We start from the raw sequence: 16,118 nt of genomic DNA, 5'->3' as shown, positions 1-16,118 counted from the left end.
ACTATAGACCAGTTAGTTTGACCTCAGTGGTTGGAAAGATGTTGGAGTTGATTCAAGGTTGAGATCTCAGGTTACTCGGAGGCAGATGATAAAATAGGTCATATTAGCATGGTTTCCTCAAAGGAAAGTCTTGCCTGACAAATCTGTTGGAATTCTTTGAAGAAATAACAAGTGGAATAGACAAAGGAGAATCGGTTGATGCTGTGTACCTGGATTTTTAGAAGGCCTTTGACAAAGTGCCATACATGAGGCTGCTTAACAGGCTATGAGCCCATGGTATTACAGGAAAGAGTCTAGTATGGATAAAGCTGTGGCTGATTGGCAGGAGGCAAAGAGTGGGAATAAGCGGAGCCTTTTCTAGCTGGCTGCTGGTGACTAATGGTGTTCCACAAGAGTTTTTGTTGGGACCAATTCTTTTTATGTTATATGTCAATGATTTGGATGATGGAGTTGACGGATTTGTTGCAAAGTTTGCAGATGATATTAAGATAGGTGGAGGGGCAGGTAGCTTTGAGGAAGTGAAAAAGCTACAGAAGGATTCAGACAGATTAGGAGAATTGGCAAAGAAATGGCAGATGGAATAGTTTCGGGAGGTGTATGGTCATGCATTTTGGTAGAAGGAATGAAAGAGTTGACTATTTTCTAAATGGAGAGAAAATACAAAAAACTAAGGTGCCATGGTATTTGAAAGTTCTTGTGCAGGATTCCCGAAAGGTTAATTTGCAGGTTGAGTCTGTGGTGAGGAAGGCAAATGCAATGTTGACATTCATTTCAAGAGGACCAGAATATAAAAGCAAGATGTAATGTTGAGACTTTATAAAGCATTGGTGAGGCCTCAGTTGGAGTATTGTGAGCAGTTTTAGGTTATGAAGACACGCAGTCCTCCTTTATTGTCATTTAGTAATGCATGCATTAAGAAATGATACAATATTTCCTCCGGTGTGATATCACAAAACACAGGACAGACCAAGACTGAAAAAACTGACAAAACCACATAACTATAACATATAGTTACAACAGTGCAACAATACCATGAAGTCCATGAGCACAGTAAAGTTCAAAGTTTCTCAAATGTCCCACATCTCACGCAGACGGGAGAAGGAAGAAAAACTCCCCCTGCCATGCCGACCACAATCCGATTCTGAGTCATCTGAAAACTTCGAGCTCTGATCAGCTCTATGACACCGAGTACTGAGTGCCATCTCTGTCTGAACGATTCGACCTCCTTCTTGGTCGCAAAAAGCAGGCAAGGCTGGGGATTTTGAGGCCTACCCTCCGAAAGATTCCCAACCACACAGTAACGACAGCAGCGGACGGGCGTTTCAGAGATTTCTCCAAATGTTCCTCTGTGCTTTCACGTCCATTCTCTATCAAATCAGAATTGTCCACGGCCACTATTTAACAGATACGATATCATTTTTCACCAGAGGGCTGCGCATGCGCGGCGCGCTGCCGTCTTCTCCTCCCACCTCTTGCTGAAACTGGAGAGGATTCAAAGAAGGCACATGAAAATGATTCCAGGATTGAATGGCTTGTTATATGATGAGCGTTTGATGGCTCTGAATTCAGAAGAAAGAGGGGTGACCTTATTGAAATCTGTCAAATGGTGAAAGGCCTTGGTGGATGTGGAGAAGATGTTTCCTATGGTGGGAGAGTCTTAAGACCAGTGGACGCAGCATCAGAATAGAGGGGTGTCCTTTCTGAACAGAGATGAGGAGGAATTTCTTCAGCCAGAGAGTGGTGAATCTGTGGAATTCTTTGCCACAGGCGGCTGTGGAGGCCAAGTCTTTATGTGTATTTAAGGCAGAGGTTGATAGATTCTGGATTGGTCAGGGTATGAAGGGATACGGGGAGAAGGAGATTTGGGCTGAGAGGAAAATTGGATCAGTCATGATGAAATGGTGGAGCAGACTCAATTGGCCAAATGGTCTAATTCTGCTCCTATATCTTATGGTCTTGTGCTCCTATGGACCTGTGCAGGGCGTCTGTGGTTGGGATCCCCTGGTTTAGAGAGATCTGGATCAGACACAGGCAAATAGGACTTGCTCCAGTTGGATCTTTGGTCATCATGGATATGTTGATGCAAAGGGCTGTTTTCAATGCTGTATAACTCTGAGACTGTAATTCTATGAATATAGAGCTCCATTACTTTCACAAACAACATACGATGTACTGTTTATTTCCACACAGTCCACTCGAGTGAGGCGGAGGAGGAAGATGATATCAAAGTGTCAGCTTTCAGCGTTGACTTGAAGGAGCTGCTTCCCAGTGTGAAGGTGTGGTCTGACTGGATGCTGGGCCACCCGGACGAATGGAACCCACCACCAAACTCGCTCATTCTGTCAAAGGAGTATGTTGTTTTAATCTCTCTTTACACGGCAGAGTAGAGAATGTTTGCTTGTTTACAGTTATTCTGTTCACTCTCTGATGTTTGGGTGTTTGAGAGCCAGGCTAATATGTTGAGTTTAAAAATCAGTTTAATGCCCCTCAACTTTCCATTCAGCGCTCAGTTTCTTTGTCAGATTATGTTTGTGCTTTAAAGGTACAGAGCTGACAGACGCATGGAGTAGTTTTCAGAGTTTCTGACCCAAACTCTCCTCTCATTCATTGTGACTGATTGCGACACTTCTAGTCACATTCTCCTAACATTGCTTCCAGACTCAGATTACTAACATAATGTTTCTAACATAATCCCTCTAAACTTTTCCTCACCACGTACAGTACCTGTTCATTGTCTGCACCCTTCCTAAACATGTAACTGTCCATTGTCTATACCTTTCCTATCCATGTACAGTATCGGTCCACTGTCTAAACCTTTCCTATCCATGTATCTTCCCATTGTCGAAACCTTTCCTATCAATGTACAATACCTGTCTATTGTCTAAATCTTTCCCATCCAAGTACAGTATCTGCCCATTGTCTAAACCTTTCCTATCCATGTACAGTATCTGCCCATTGTCTAAACCTTTCCTATCCATCTATCCATATATTGTCTAAACCTTTCCTATCCATGTACAGTATCTGCCCATTGTCTAAACCTTTCTTATCTATGTATCTGTCTAGAAACTTAAAAACATGGAAAACCTACAGCACAATACAGGCCCTTCGGCCCACAATGCTGTGCTGAACATGCACTTACCTTAGAAATTACCTAGGATTACCCATAGACCTCTATTTTTCTAAGCTCCATGTACCTATCCAGGATTCTCTTAAAAGACCCTATCATATCTACCTCCACCACCGTCGCCGGCAGCCTATTCCACGCACTCGCCACTCTCTGCGTAAAAAAACTTACCCCTGACATCTCCTCTGTACCTACTCCCCAGCACTTTAAACCTGTGCCCTCTTGTGGCAGCCATTTCAGCCCTGGGAAAAAGCTTCTGACTATCCACACAATCAATGCCTCTCATCATCTTATACATCTCTATCAGGTCACCTCTCATCCTCCATCACTCCAAGGAGAAAAGGTCAAGTTCACTCAACCTATTCTCATAAGGCATGCTCCCCAATCCAGGCAACATCCTTGTAAATCTCCTCTGCACCCTTTCTCTAGTTTCTACATCCTTCCTGTAGTGAGGTGACCAGAACTGAGTGCAGTACTCCAAATGTGGGGTCTGACCAGGGTCCTATATAGCTATAACGTCACCTCTCGGCTCTTAAACTGAATCCCACGGTTGATGAAGGCCAATGCACCATATGCCTTCTTAACCACAGAGTCAACCTGCGCAGCAACTTTCAGTGTCCAATGGATTTCAACCCCAAGGTCCCTTTGATCCTCCACACTGCCAAGAATCTTACCATTAATACTATATTCTGCCATCATATTTGACCTACCAAAATGAACTACCTCACACTTATCTGGGCTGAACTCCATCTGCCACTTCTCAGCCCAGTTCTGCATCCTGTTGATGTCCCGCTGTAACCTCTGACAGCCCTCAACACTATCCACAGCACCCCCAACCATTGTGTCATCAGCAAATTTACTAACTCATATCTCCACTTCCTCATCCAGGTCATTTATAAAAATCACAAAGAGAACGGGTCCCAGAACAGATCCCTGAGGCACACCACTGGTCACCAACCTCCATGCAGAATATGACCCATTTAGAACCACTCTTTGCCTTCTGTGAGCAAGCCAATTCTGGATCTACAAAGCAATGTCCTCTTGGATCCCATGCCTCCTCACTTTCTCAATAAGCCTTGCAAAGGGTACCTTATCAAATGCCTTGCTGAAATCCATATACACTACATCTACTGCTCTACCTTCATCAATGTGTTTAGTCACATCCTCAAAAAATTCAGTCAGTCTTGTAAGGCACGACCTGCTTTTGACAAAGCCATGCTGACTATTCCTAATCATATTATGCCTCTACATATATTCATAAATCCTGCCTCTCAGGATCTTCTCCATCAACTTACCAACCACTGAAGTAAGACTCACTGGTGTATAATTTCCTGGGCTACCTCTACTCCCTTTCTTGAATAAGGGAACAATATCTGCAAGCCTGCAATCCTCCTGAACCTCCCCTGTCCCCATTGATGATGGAAAGATCATTGCCAGAGGCTCAGCAATTTCCTCCCTCGCCTCCCACAGTAGCCTGGGGTACATCTCATCCGGTCCTGGAGATACTTGATACTTTCCAAAAGCTCCAGCACATCCTCTTTCTCAATATCTATATGCTCAAGCTTTTTAATAGAAAATTTTCTATTCTCTAAACCTTTCCTATCCATGTATCTGTCTATTATTTACACCTTTCCTATCCATTTACTTTGTTGCCCATTGTCTAAAACTTCACTCTCCATATACAATAGCTGCCCATTGTCAAAACATTTCCTATCCATGTATCTGTTTATTGTCTACACTTTTCCCATCTAGGCACCTGCCATTGTAATTCTATCCACCTGTACCTTTCCTCTGGCAGGTTGTTCCATCTATCCACCTTCCTTCATGTGCAAATCATTGCCCTACAGGACCCCTTTTAGATCTTTCCTCTCTCACTGAAACCTGCTGGTTGTCCTTTAGTTTTAGATGCCTCTATGCTGGGGAAAAAAATTGCAATAATTCACCCTCATGATTTTGGATACCTCTACAAGGTTAACGTGGCAACGTCAAATTTGGTGTAGTAGTGAACAGCGAGGGTCATCTAAGATTACAATATAAGACATGATCAACTAAGGAAGTAGACCAAGGAAAGTCAAGTGGACAAGTCTGAGGTATTGTATTTTAGGAAGTTGAACCAGGGCAGGACTTGCAAAGTAAATGGTAGGCCCCTGGAGAATATTGTGGACAGAGAGACCAAGAGCTACAGGTAACTAGTTCCGTTAAAGTGGCAACAGAAGTAGGCTTCGTTGATTAGGGCATTGAGCACAGAAGTTGAGATGACATGTAGTTGGTGAGACCATACATCGAGAGTATTATGTGTGCAGTTCTGGTCCCCCAACTACAGGATAGATCTCAATAAGCTGGGCAGGGTACAAGAGAGATTGACCAGGATATTACAGGGAAATGACGGGAGAATGGAAGAAATAAATCAGCCGTGATCAATGTTCCCTCTAAATTTATACAGTTGTATAGACGTCTGGATTGCTTACAGTTGTAGGGACCTCCAGATCATTACAGTTGTAGAGATCTCTAGATTACTGCAGTTTATAGTCCTCGAGATCACCAACAGTTGTACAGACCTCCAGGTCATTGCAGTTGTACAGACCTCCAGATCACCTACAGTTGTATAGACCTCTCAATCACCTCTCGTTGTACAGACCTCTGGATCACCTACAGATGTGCGGACCTCTAGATCACCCACTGTTGTGCAAACCACAGAATCATCTGGAATTGTACAGACCTCGAGACATTTACAGTTGTACAAGGAACTAGTTCACCTAAAGTTGTATACACCTCAAGATCATTACAGTTACACAGACCTCTAGATCATTGCAGTTGTACAAACATCTGGATCACCTACAGACTTCTAGATTACCTACAGTTGTACAGACCTTTGGATCACATACAGACCTCTTGATCACCTACAGTTGTACAAACCACTGGATCACCTACAGTTGTACAGGCATCTGGATCACCTACAGTTGTACAAACCACTGGATCACCTACATTTGTACACACCTCTGGATCACCTGCAGTTGTACAGACCTTTGGATCACATACAGTTGTACAGGCATCTAGATCGCTTACAGTTGTACAAACATCTGGATCACCTACAATTGTACAGACTTCTAGATCACCTACAGTTGTACCGACCTTACTGTTGTACAGAAATTGGATCACATACAGGGTTGTACAAACCTCTTGATCACCCACAGTTTTACAGAACCCTAGATCACTACAGTTGTACAGACCCCTGGTTCACCTACAGTTGTACACACCTCTAGATCACCTACAGTTGTAAAGACCCCTAGATCACCCACTGTTGTGCAAACCACAGAATCATCTGGAATTGTACAGACCTCAAGACATTGACAGTTGTACAAAGCACTAGTTCACCTAAAGTTGTATACACCTCTATATCATTACAGTTGCACAGACCACTAGATCACTTACAGTTGTACAAACATCTGGATCACCTACAATTGTACAGACTTCTAGATTACCTACAGTTGTACAGACCTTTAGATCACATACAGACCTCTTGATCACCTACAGTTGTACAAACCACTGGATCACCCACAGTTGTACAAACCACTGGATCACCTACTGTTGTACAGAAATTGGATCACATACAGGGTTGTACAGACCTCTTGATCACCCCCAGTTTTACAGAACCCTACAGTTGTACAGACCCCTGGTTCACCTACAGTTGTACACACCTCTAGATCGCCTACAGTTGTAAAGACCCCTAGGTCACCAACAGTTGTACAGAACTCTGGATCACCTACAGTTGTACACACCTCTGGATCATCTACATTTGTACAGACCCCTGGATCACCTTCAGTTGTACACGTCCCTAGATCACCAAGTTGTACAGACCTCTAGACCACCTACAGTTCAACTCACCTCTAAATCACCTACAGTTGTACAGACATCTGGATCACCTACAGTTGTACAGACCTCTAGATTACCTACAGTTGTACAGACCTTTAGATCACCTACTGTTGTACAAACTACTAGTTCACCTACGATTGTACATACCTCTGGATCACCTACAGCTGTACAGGCCTCTAGATCACCTACAATTGTGCAGCCCTTTTGATCTGCTCTGGCTCTTTTTCACACTGCATTCCCAACAATTTCTCAAAGCCTGCTGCTTGTAGGCAGTTCTCTTGGATCATCTGTCTCCTTTTGTGGTAGCACACTGATTATTTCTCTGTAAGTTTGTGTGTGTGTGTGTGTGTGTGTGTGTGTAGCCTTGTTTTTTTTTTGGTAAGTAAATTTCCTTCCTTTTTGAATTCCTCCTTACTACTTTCTGTCATTTGTGAGGAATTGAGGGATGCTGGGGTCCACATCTATAGATCTTTCGAAGTCGCTGACAGGGTGGTTAAGAAAGTGTACGGGGTTGGCTGTCCTTTGTCAGGGTATTGAGTGCAAGAGCCACAAGGGAATGTTGCAGATCTCTAAAACTCTGATTCAATTACTTTTGGAGTATTTTGTTCAGTCCTGGTTGTTTCATTTTTGGAAGGATGTGGAAACTAGAGAATGTATGGAGGAGATTGACCAGGATGCTGTCTGGATTAGAGAGCGTGTCTCATGAAGAAAGGTTGAGTGATCTAGGGTTTTTCTTTTTGGAGTGAAGGAGCATGAGAGCTGACTTGATAGAGGTGCATAAGATGATAAGAGGAATAGATAGACTGGACAGCCAGACATTTTTCCCCAGGGCAGTAATGGCTAATTTGAGGGGGCATAATTTTAAGGTGATTGGAGGAAAGCATAGGGGGATGGCAGACGGAAGATTTTTCACAAAGAGTAGTGAATGCATGGAATGCTCTGCCAGGGGTGGTGGTAGAAGAGGCAGATGCATCAGGGACATTTAAGAGACCCTTAGATCGACACGTGCATGACAGAAAAATGGAGGGTTATGTGGGAGGGAAGGGTTATATTGATTCTAGAGTAGGTTATAAGGTTGGCACAATATGGTGGCCCAAAGGGTCCGCACCATGCTGTAATGTTCTTATGTTCTATGATGTTGGTGATGAGTGTTTGCCTCCTTTAAAAATCTAAAAGAAGAAATGGAAGACTGGTAAACTTAAATCGATGTCTTTGGATACTGGCGGTGCATGCGGACGTTTCACTGAAATTAAATTGTTGGACCTCACTGCAGGTTTTATCTGCTGTACTCAGTCCATTGTGACAACAGATAGATGGCAGGCAAGTGTATATGAGATTTCAAGAAGTGCTCCCTTCAGTCTGTACAGAAAGTGGTGCCCAGATTTGTGTTGTTCCAGTTTGGGAAGGTGTTTATAAAATCTCAGGGCCTGTTGCTGAGCAGCTGATGTCTCTATTGGCTATTCGCTGTCACCAATCCAATGGTATCACAGTGGGGTTTCTCTCTTCATTCAGCTCCTACACCTGCAGCACAGGAAACTCAACAAGTAATCGCCACGTCAGAATTCACTGAGATTCAAAGCTGTTTTTCTCCTCTAACCTCCCTTGCTTCTTCAATTCATAAATGCAAGGGATTCTACAAACGAGCGGAGGTATTTTCAAAGGAGATGTGAGGGGCAGTCTTTTTACACAGAGTGGTGGGTGCTGCCCGTGAGGCAGAAACATCAGAGAGACGTTTAGATAGGCACATGAATGTGAGGAAAATGGAAGGATATGGACGTTGTGTAGGCAGATTAGTTAGCCATTTGATTACTCATTTAATTGGATCGGTATAACACTGTGGGCCGATGGGCCTGTTCCTGTGATATACTGTTCTATGTTCTACATTCTAGATGCTGAAAATCCAGAGCACACACACAAAATGCTGAAGGACAGTTCTGATGAAGGGTCTCGGTCCAAAACAATGACTGTTTATTCCTCTGCATGTATACTGCCTGAGTTCCACCAGTTTTTCGTGTGTGTTGTTTCTTCAGTTTTCACCACGTAGGTGAGATTGGGTCCCTTTTTTAATGTGGGATACACGGCCACTTGTGCAAGTACAAACTTGCATGTGCACTCACTTTCTCCTGAGTCTAGTTAATGAACATAAATTTCCTTTTTTTTAAGGAATCAGCTTTGCTTTTAAGCAAATCTAAGTGAGAGAGCAGTCAGGCAGAGAGCTATTGGCAAAGTCAGTTTCTGAGGGAGTTTGCCCTGCCGGCAGCATTGAGTTTGGAGCTGCAGCGGCTGAGTTTCGGCCCCTGGTTCACTCCTGCACAGCTGTGTGACACTGTCTTGGCCCGGAGCTGGGATAGGAAAACAGAAAGCGGGCCAAGCCAGAAAGTCCTCTTTGTTTTGTAGCTGGCAGCCTGCCTGTGACTGGGGTTACATAATGGGAATCATTGTGGTACTCTTGAGATCGCTGGAGTATTTACGGGATCTGGGTCACACTGAGCGCTGTGTGGCTGCAGCAGGGTCACATGACTCTGGTATGTCAGTGTCAGGCCCTTCCCCCTACCCCCACCCCCCTCCTTTCCCTAGTCTTTCCTCTGCCTTGCAGCTATAGAACGGTGTTTCTTGGCAGCCGCCCATGGGTTGTATGTGACTTAACTCGTGTAATGGCTTTGGCTCGTAAGGATCTAGAGTCAACAGAGGGGCACAGGGAGGAGGCGAGCAGAGCCTGGAGCGTCTCATGGGCAAGCAAGCAGAGAGGCTGGAATACTAGACTCGAGCCATATCACATCCGTCTGTTGTCTACCCAGCCAGCTTTGGATAAACTCTCTAAGACCAGTGCAATACATCATTCCTTTCTTCTCTCTTTTTTTTCCTTTTTTGCTTTGGGGTCATGTAAAGTTCTGTGTTTGTGCTTTTAACCCTGTAAACACTTTCCTTAAGGCAGCTGGCAACCAAATGCAGCTCTGGTTCCCATTACATCACAGTTTAAAAAAAGTCAAAAAATAACTTCTTACAGAAACTAAACTTTGCTGGAAATTTTCTCTCAGCAAAAAAAAAGCCTGTTTAAAAAGCAGCAGATTTGCCACCGTGGTAAGTGAACTGTGGTCAGGAGTGTGTTGTGCTTAAGAGGCTGGCTTTGCATCTGTCCCGACGTAGAGTGCGTGGCAGAGGCAGGTCAGAATGAAGATGAGGTAGTAACAAAGGAATTAGTCAACTTCGAGAGTGAGCTTACATTTATCTGAAGCTTTTCATGACCCCCTGATGTTCCAAAATGATTCATGCTACCAGTGAGAAGCTTAGGAGAAGCGAGATGAATGTCCAAATGATCAGTGTGTTGGTGACAGGGGGAAAACTAAGCAGGAGAGACCCCAGATTTTCTCTGTATTGTCTTCTAATTACTTTTGTCTGCCAGAACAAGTAGATAGTTTAGTAGAGCAAAAGGCAAATTGCTGGAGGAATTCAGGTAGAATCATAGGGTCACAGCGCATTACAGCATAGAAACAGGCCCTTCAGCCCATCTAGTCTGTGCTAAACTATTATTCTTCCTAGTCCTATCGACCTGCACTTGGACCACGAACCTCCATACTACTCCTATGACTGACAAATAACCCATGTGGAAAAGAAGCAAACTGTAAATACAAAAAAAAAAACACGCAAATTTATATATAAATAAATAGATAGATAAATAATCCTGAGGACATGAGTTGTAGCGTTGCCAAAAGTGAGTCCATAGGTTATGGAATTAGTTGAACTGAGTGAAGTTATCCATGATGGTTCAGGAACCTGATGGTTGAAGAGTAATAACTGTCCCTGAACCTGGTGGTGTGGGACCTGAGGCTCCTGTACCTTCTTCCTGAAGGGAGCAGAAAAAAGAGAGCACGACCAGGACAGTGAGGTTCTTGATAATGGATGCTGCTTTCCTGTGACAGTGTTTCACATATATACGCTCAGTAGTAGTGAAGGCTTTCCTTGTCAAGGACAGGGCTGTATCCACCACTTTGCACACAGAGTGCTTTTTCTTTCTCGGGCTTTGCTGTTTCCATAACAGGCCATGAAGCAACCTTTCTGCATTTGGAAGTTTGTCAATCAATGTCCTCGATGACATGCTGAAGCTGTGCAAACTTCTGAGAAAGTAGAACAATTGATTACAGGGTGCTGTGGCACCGGGGGAGCTGCCCGTCACGGTGCCTGTTTTTGGGAGGTGACCAAAAACAGGGGGAAGCCCAAAGTTTCTGTGAGTTCTGTTCAAAAATACATTTAAAACACTGGATAGGTGGACAGGTGATTTATCAGGCTGAGGGCAGATTGTTCCTTGGGTCTAGGAGGTAAGATTAGAGAAGGTACATCTCTAAAGAAGCATGTCAAAGGGTCACCCCAAGGAGTGTAATTATCAACTGATTTCAAACATTGAAAACCTAAATAGTTAAAGGAAGAATTCTGTGCAGAAAAGTATTTTGTAGATCAGTGTGAACGGCCCTTTATATCAGGATGCTGCCTGGATTCGAGAGCATGTCTTCACAAGATAGGTTGAGTGTGCCAGCCTTTTCTCTTTAGGACGAAGGAGGATGAGAGGTGATTTGATAGAGGGTCTGCAAGATTTCAAGAGGCATAGATAGAGTGGACAGCCAGATACATTTTCCCAGGGCAGAGATAGCTAATATGAGGGAGCTTAATTTAAGGTGATTGGAAGAAGTATAAGGGGAAATGTCAGAGGTAGGATTTTTTTAAACAGAGAGCGGTGAGTGCATGAAACTCCCTGCCAGGGCTGGTGGAGGAGGAAGATGCATTAGGGACTTTAGAGGCCCCTAGATAGGCACATTTATGATAGAAAATTAGAGAGCTTATGTTGGAAGGAAGGGTTAGATTGATCTTGGAATAGGTTAAAAGGTCAGCCTGTGCTATGCTATGGTGTTCTCTGTTCTGTGTTGTGGTTTGAATCACAAACATGAGTTCTTGGCTTAGACTGCAGAGAATTGGACAATTGGAGGCAACTTTCTTTTGTTGAGGAAGTCATAGTGATTGTGTGTGAACTTCAGAGCAAATGCTGTAGGTTCCATCCTTTGAGTGCATTGTAGTGGGATGCCAGCTCACTGGTCTCGCTGCATGCTCGTCACCACATACTGCTGAGGGGGTTCATCACCACACGAATGGTTGTAGAGTTATTTCACCAGTGCTGTTTATGAAAATTGGTGTGCGTTTTATCAGGTGAATTGGATTTGCTGTTGTGATGAAGATGCTAAGCTGAGTGAAGTTGCTGACAGTGGATCGTAAGGCATAGGAGAATAAGTAGGCCACTTGGCCCCTCGAGTCTCTTCCACCATTCCATCATGGCTGATTTATTATCCCTCTCAACCCCAATCTCTTGCTTTCTTCACATAACCTTCGACGTCCTGACTATCAACCTCTGCTTTAAATATTCTCAATGTCTTGGCCTCCACAGCCATTTGTGCCAGTGAATTCCATAGATTCACCCCCTTCTTGCTAAAGAAATTCCCTATCATCTCTGTTCTTAATGGATATCCCTCTAGTCCGAGGAAGCATGCTCTCCACATCCACTCTGTGTAGTCCTTTCAATATTCGATAGGTTTCACTGGGATCTCCCCTCATTCTTCTAAACTCTCGTGAGGACAGACCCAGAGCCATCAATTAATACATTAGCCCTTTTATTCCCTGAATCATTCTTGTGATCCTCCTCTGGAACCTCTCCAATGCCAGCATAACTTTTCTTAGATAAAACTGCTCATAATCTGACCAATGCCTTATAAATCCTCAGCATCACATTCTTGCTCCTACATTCTAATCCTCTGTAAAATGAAGGCTTACATTGCATTTGTCGTCTTATCACCAACTCAACCTGCAAATTAATCTGTAGGGAATCCTGCACAAAAACTCCAAGTCCCTTTGCACCTCTGATTTTTGAATTTTCTCGCATTTAGAAAATTGTCTGTGCCTTAATTCCTTCTACCAAAGTGCATGACCATACACTTCCCAACACTATATTCCATCTATTACTTCTTTGCCCATTCTACCAATCTGTTCAAGTCATTCTGTAGACTCACTGCTTCCTCAACGCTACCTGCCCCTCCACCTATCTTTGTATCGTCTGCAAACTTGACCACAAAACCATCAATCTGTCATCCAAATTGTAATAGTTACATTTAATGTCAGAGAAATGTATACAGTATCCATCCTGAAATTCTTTTTCTTTGCAAACATCTATGAAAAACAGAGTGCCCCAAAGAATGAATGACAGTTAAATGTTTGAACCCCAAAGCCCCCCAACTCCCCCCTTACACGCATAAGCAGCAGCAAAGCAACGACCCCCTCCCCCACCAGCCAAAAAAGCATTGGCACCCCCCCCACTGAGCACTCAAGCATGCAGCAAAGCATCAATAAAGACACAGACTTGCAGTACCCCAAAGATTACTCATTTACCCTGTAATTCGACATAACACAGGCTCTCTCTCTTCCTAATAAGGAAAAAAAGGTGTCCCCGTTTCACAGCGAGAGGGGAGACATAGCGAAAACAACTTGCCGATTTATGGTGTTAGAAGTCTGTTGTGTCACTTTTTCCGAACTCGGGTCTCTGGGCATCTTGCTGCTTCCGATTTTCCGTGTACTCCCATGATACATCAGGCGGTGGCAGCACTAACCTGGAATCCACTCACCTCCAGAGCCATGAAAATCCGGCACTCTGAAGGTGTGCTTGTCTTCCAGGCCGTGTCCTTGGCATATCGAAAAGCAGCCGGTCGTGAGGCCCTGAGAGTGGGTCCCATTTCCGCAAAGAACCAACGTCAGCGTATAACTTCAGTCAGCAAGTGAAAAGAAGCTTTCCCAACACTGACCCCTGTGGCACATCACTTGTCACCAGCAGCCAAACAGAAAAGACTCTCTTTTCTCCTGACGAAGGGTCTCGGCCTGAAACGTCGACGGTACCTCTTCCTAGAGATGCTGCCTGGCCTGCTGCGTTCACCAGCAACTTTGATGTGTGTTGCTTGAAATTCCAGCATCTGCAGATTTCCTCGTGTTTGAGGCTCTCTTTATTCCCATTCTTGGAGACATTCATCTCATGGAGACTCCTCCACGTTGGCATGCTTGCCACAATCATGGTCAGCAACAGTAACTGTGAGTCTTTTCAAGTTAGATCAGGAGTAAAACAGGGATGCATGATTGCCCCAACTTTGTTCACCATCTTTATTGGGACAATTATCCATATTATCAAGGACGACCTACCCCCAGGAACTGAAATTGTCTACAGAACAGATGGCAGACTTTTCAATCTTGCCTGTCTCAAATCCAAAATGAAGACATTCATGAGTTCCCTCATCAAGTTCCAATACGCAGATGACAACAGTGTTGCAGCTCTCTCAGAAAACCACCTACAGCAGATTCTGACTGCCTTCAACTGTGCGTACACGAAACTTGGACTTACCATCAATTCCAAGAAGACTCAGATCATCTACCAACCATCACCAACTGAGATAAATTGGATAGAACCATCATTTCAACTTGGCGAAATAACACTGGAAAATGTGGACCACTTTCCGTATCTTGGAAGTCACCTTTCCTGCAATGTCGACCTTAATGACGAGAACCAACATCATCTTAAATGCACTGGAACAGCTTTTGGACGTCTCCAAACAAGAGTCTTTCATGATCATGACATCCGAGCAGACACCAAAATGTTAGTGCACAAAGCAGTGGTAATCCCAACGTTCTTGTATGCATCAGAAACTTAGACAACACACCGACAACATCTGAAGGCACTTGAAAAGTTCCATCAACGCTGTCTTCAAAACATCTTAAATATCAGCTGGGAAGATAGAAGAACCAATGTCAGCGTGCTAAATGAAGCAAAAACAGCAAGCATTGAAGCCTACGTCACCAGGAACCAACTAAGATGGAGCGGTCATGTTGTTTGGATGAAAGATGAACGTCTGCCGAAACAAATCTTCTACTCCCAGCTTAAAGAAGGCAAACATAAAAAAGGCGAACAGAAGAGATTCAAAGGCATCTTAAAAGCCAACATGAAGAAATGTAACATTGACATCAACAGTTGGAAACTCTGGCAAGCCATCATCCGAGAAGGAACAGCAACTTTCGAAGCCAACAGATGTGCAGAATTAGAAGAAAAGAGAAGAAAATGGAAAGAGAGGCAGCAACAACCAAAGCCTGATCTGCCATCTGGCAGAGAAGCCCACTAATGCCCCACCTCCCACTCATACCCCATCCGTTATTTATTTATACACACACATTCTTTCTCTCTCTCCTTTTTCTTCCTCTGTCCCTCTGACTATACCCCTTTCCCATCCTCTGGGGTTTTTCCCCCCTCCCCCTTTCCCTTCTCCCTGGGCCTCCTGTCCCATGATCCTCTGATATCCCTTCTGCCAATCAACTGTCCAGCTCTTGGCTCCATCCCTCCCCCTCCTGTCTTCTCCTATCACTTTGGATCTCCCCTCCCCCCTCCCCCTCCCACTTTCAAATCTCTTACTAGCTCTTTCTTCAGTTAGTCCTGACGAGGGGTCTCGGCCCGAAACGTCGACTGTACCTCTTCCTAGAGATGCTGCCTGGCCTGCTACGTTCACCAGCAACTTTGATGTGTGTTGCTTGAATTTTCAGCATCTGCAGAATTCCTCGTGTTTGTGTTTTTAATTGGTCTAAAATGTCTTTTCTCTGTCTGTCTCCCTCCCTTCTTAAAGAGTGAAGTGACATTTGCAATTTTCTAGTCCTCTGGAACTATTCTAGCAATTCTTGAAAGATCATTACTGATCCCTCCAAATCTCTTCAGCAACCTCTTTCAGAATCCTTGGTGTTCACCATTTGGTCTGGATGACTTATCTATTTTCAGACCTTTCAGCTTCCCAAACATCTTCTCCTCAGAATTTCTGGCATACTGCTAGTGTCTTCCACAGTGAAGACTGACGCAAAATACTTGTTCAGTTCATCTGCTGTTTCCTTGTCCCCCATTACTAACTCTTCAGCATCGTTTTCCAATGGTTCCATATTCACTCTTGCTTGATTTTTAATCTTTATAAATCTGAAAAAACTTTTGGGATCCTCTTTAATGCTTTTGGCTAGCTTACATTCGTATTTCATTTTTTCTCTCCTTACATTTTTTTAGTTGACTTCT

The 16,118-nt window shown here is 43.9% G+C and overlaps 1 protein-coding gene across 2 annotated transcripts in view; it reads left to right on the top strand.

Annotated features, from left to right (window-relative positions):
• Positions 1-16,118, top strand: part of smg6 (SMG6 nonsense mediated mRNA decay factor) — a 527,995-nt gene that overhangs the window by 292,884 nt on the left and 218,993 nt on the right. For both annotated transcript variants that reach the window (XM_072243359.1, XM_072243360.1), the window contains one exon: positions 2,191-2,350. In XM_072243359.1, the coding sequence (XP_072099460.1) occupies positions 2,191-2,350 (160 nt within the window). The remainder of the gene's footprint in view (positions 1-2,190; positions 2,351-16,118) is intronic.

This window comes from Mobula birostris, chromosome 25 (assembly GCF_030028105.1).
Source record: "Mobula birostris isolate sMobBir1 chromosome 25, sMobBir1.hap1, whole genome shotgun sequence".
NCBI classification, from domain to species: domain Eukaryota; kingdom Metazoa; phylum Chordata; class Chondrichthyes; order Myliobatiformes; family Myliobatidae; genus Mobula; species Mobula birostris.
This window is presented reverse-complemented; position numbering and strand designations above follow the sequence as displayed.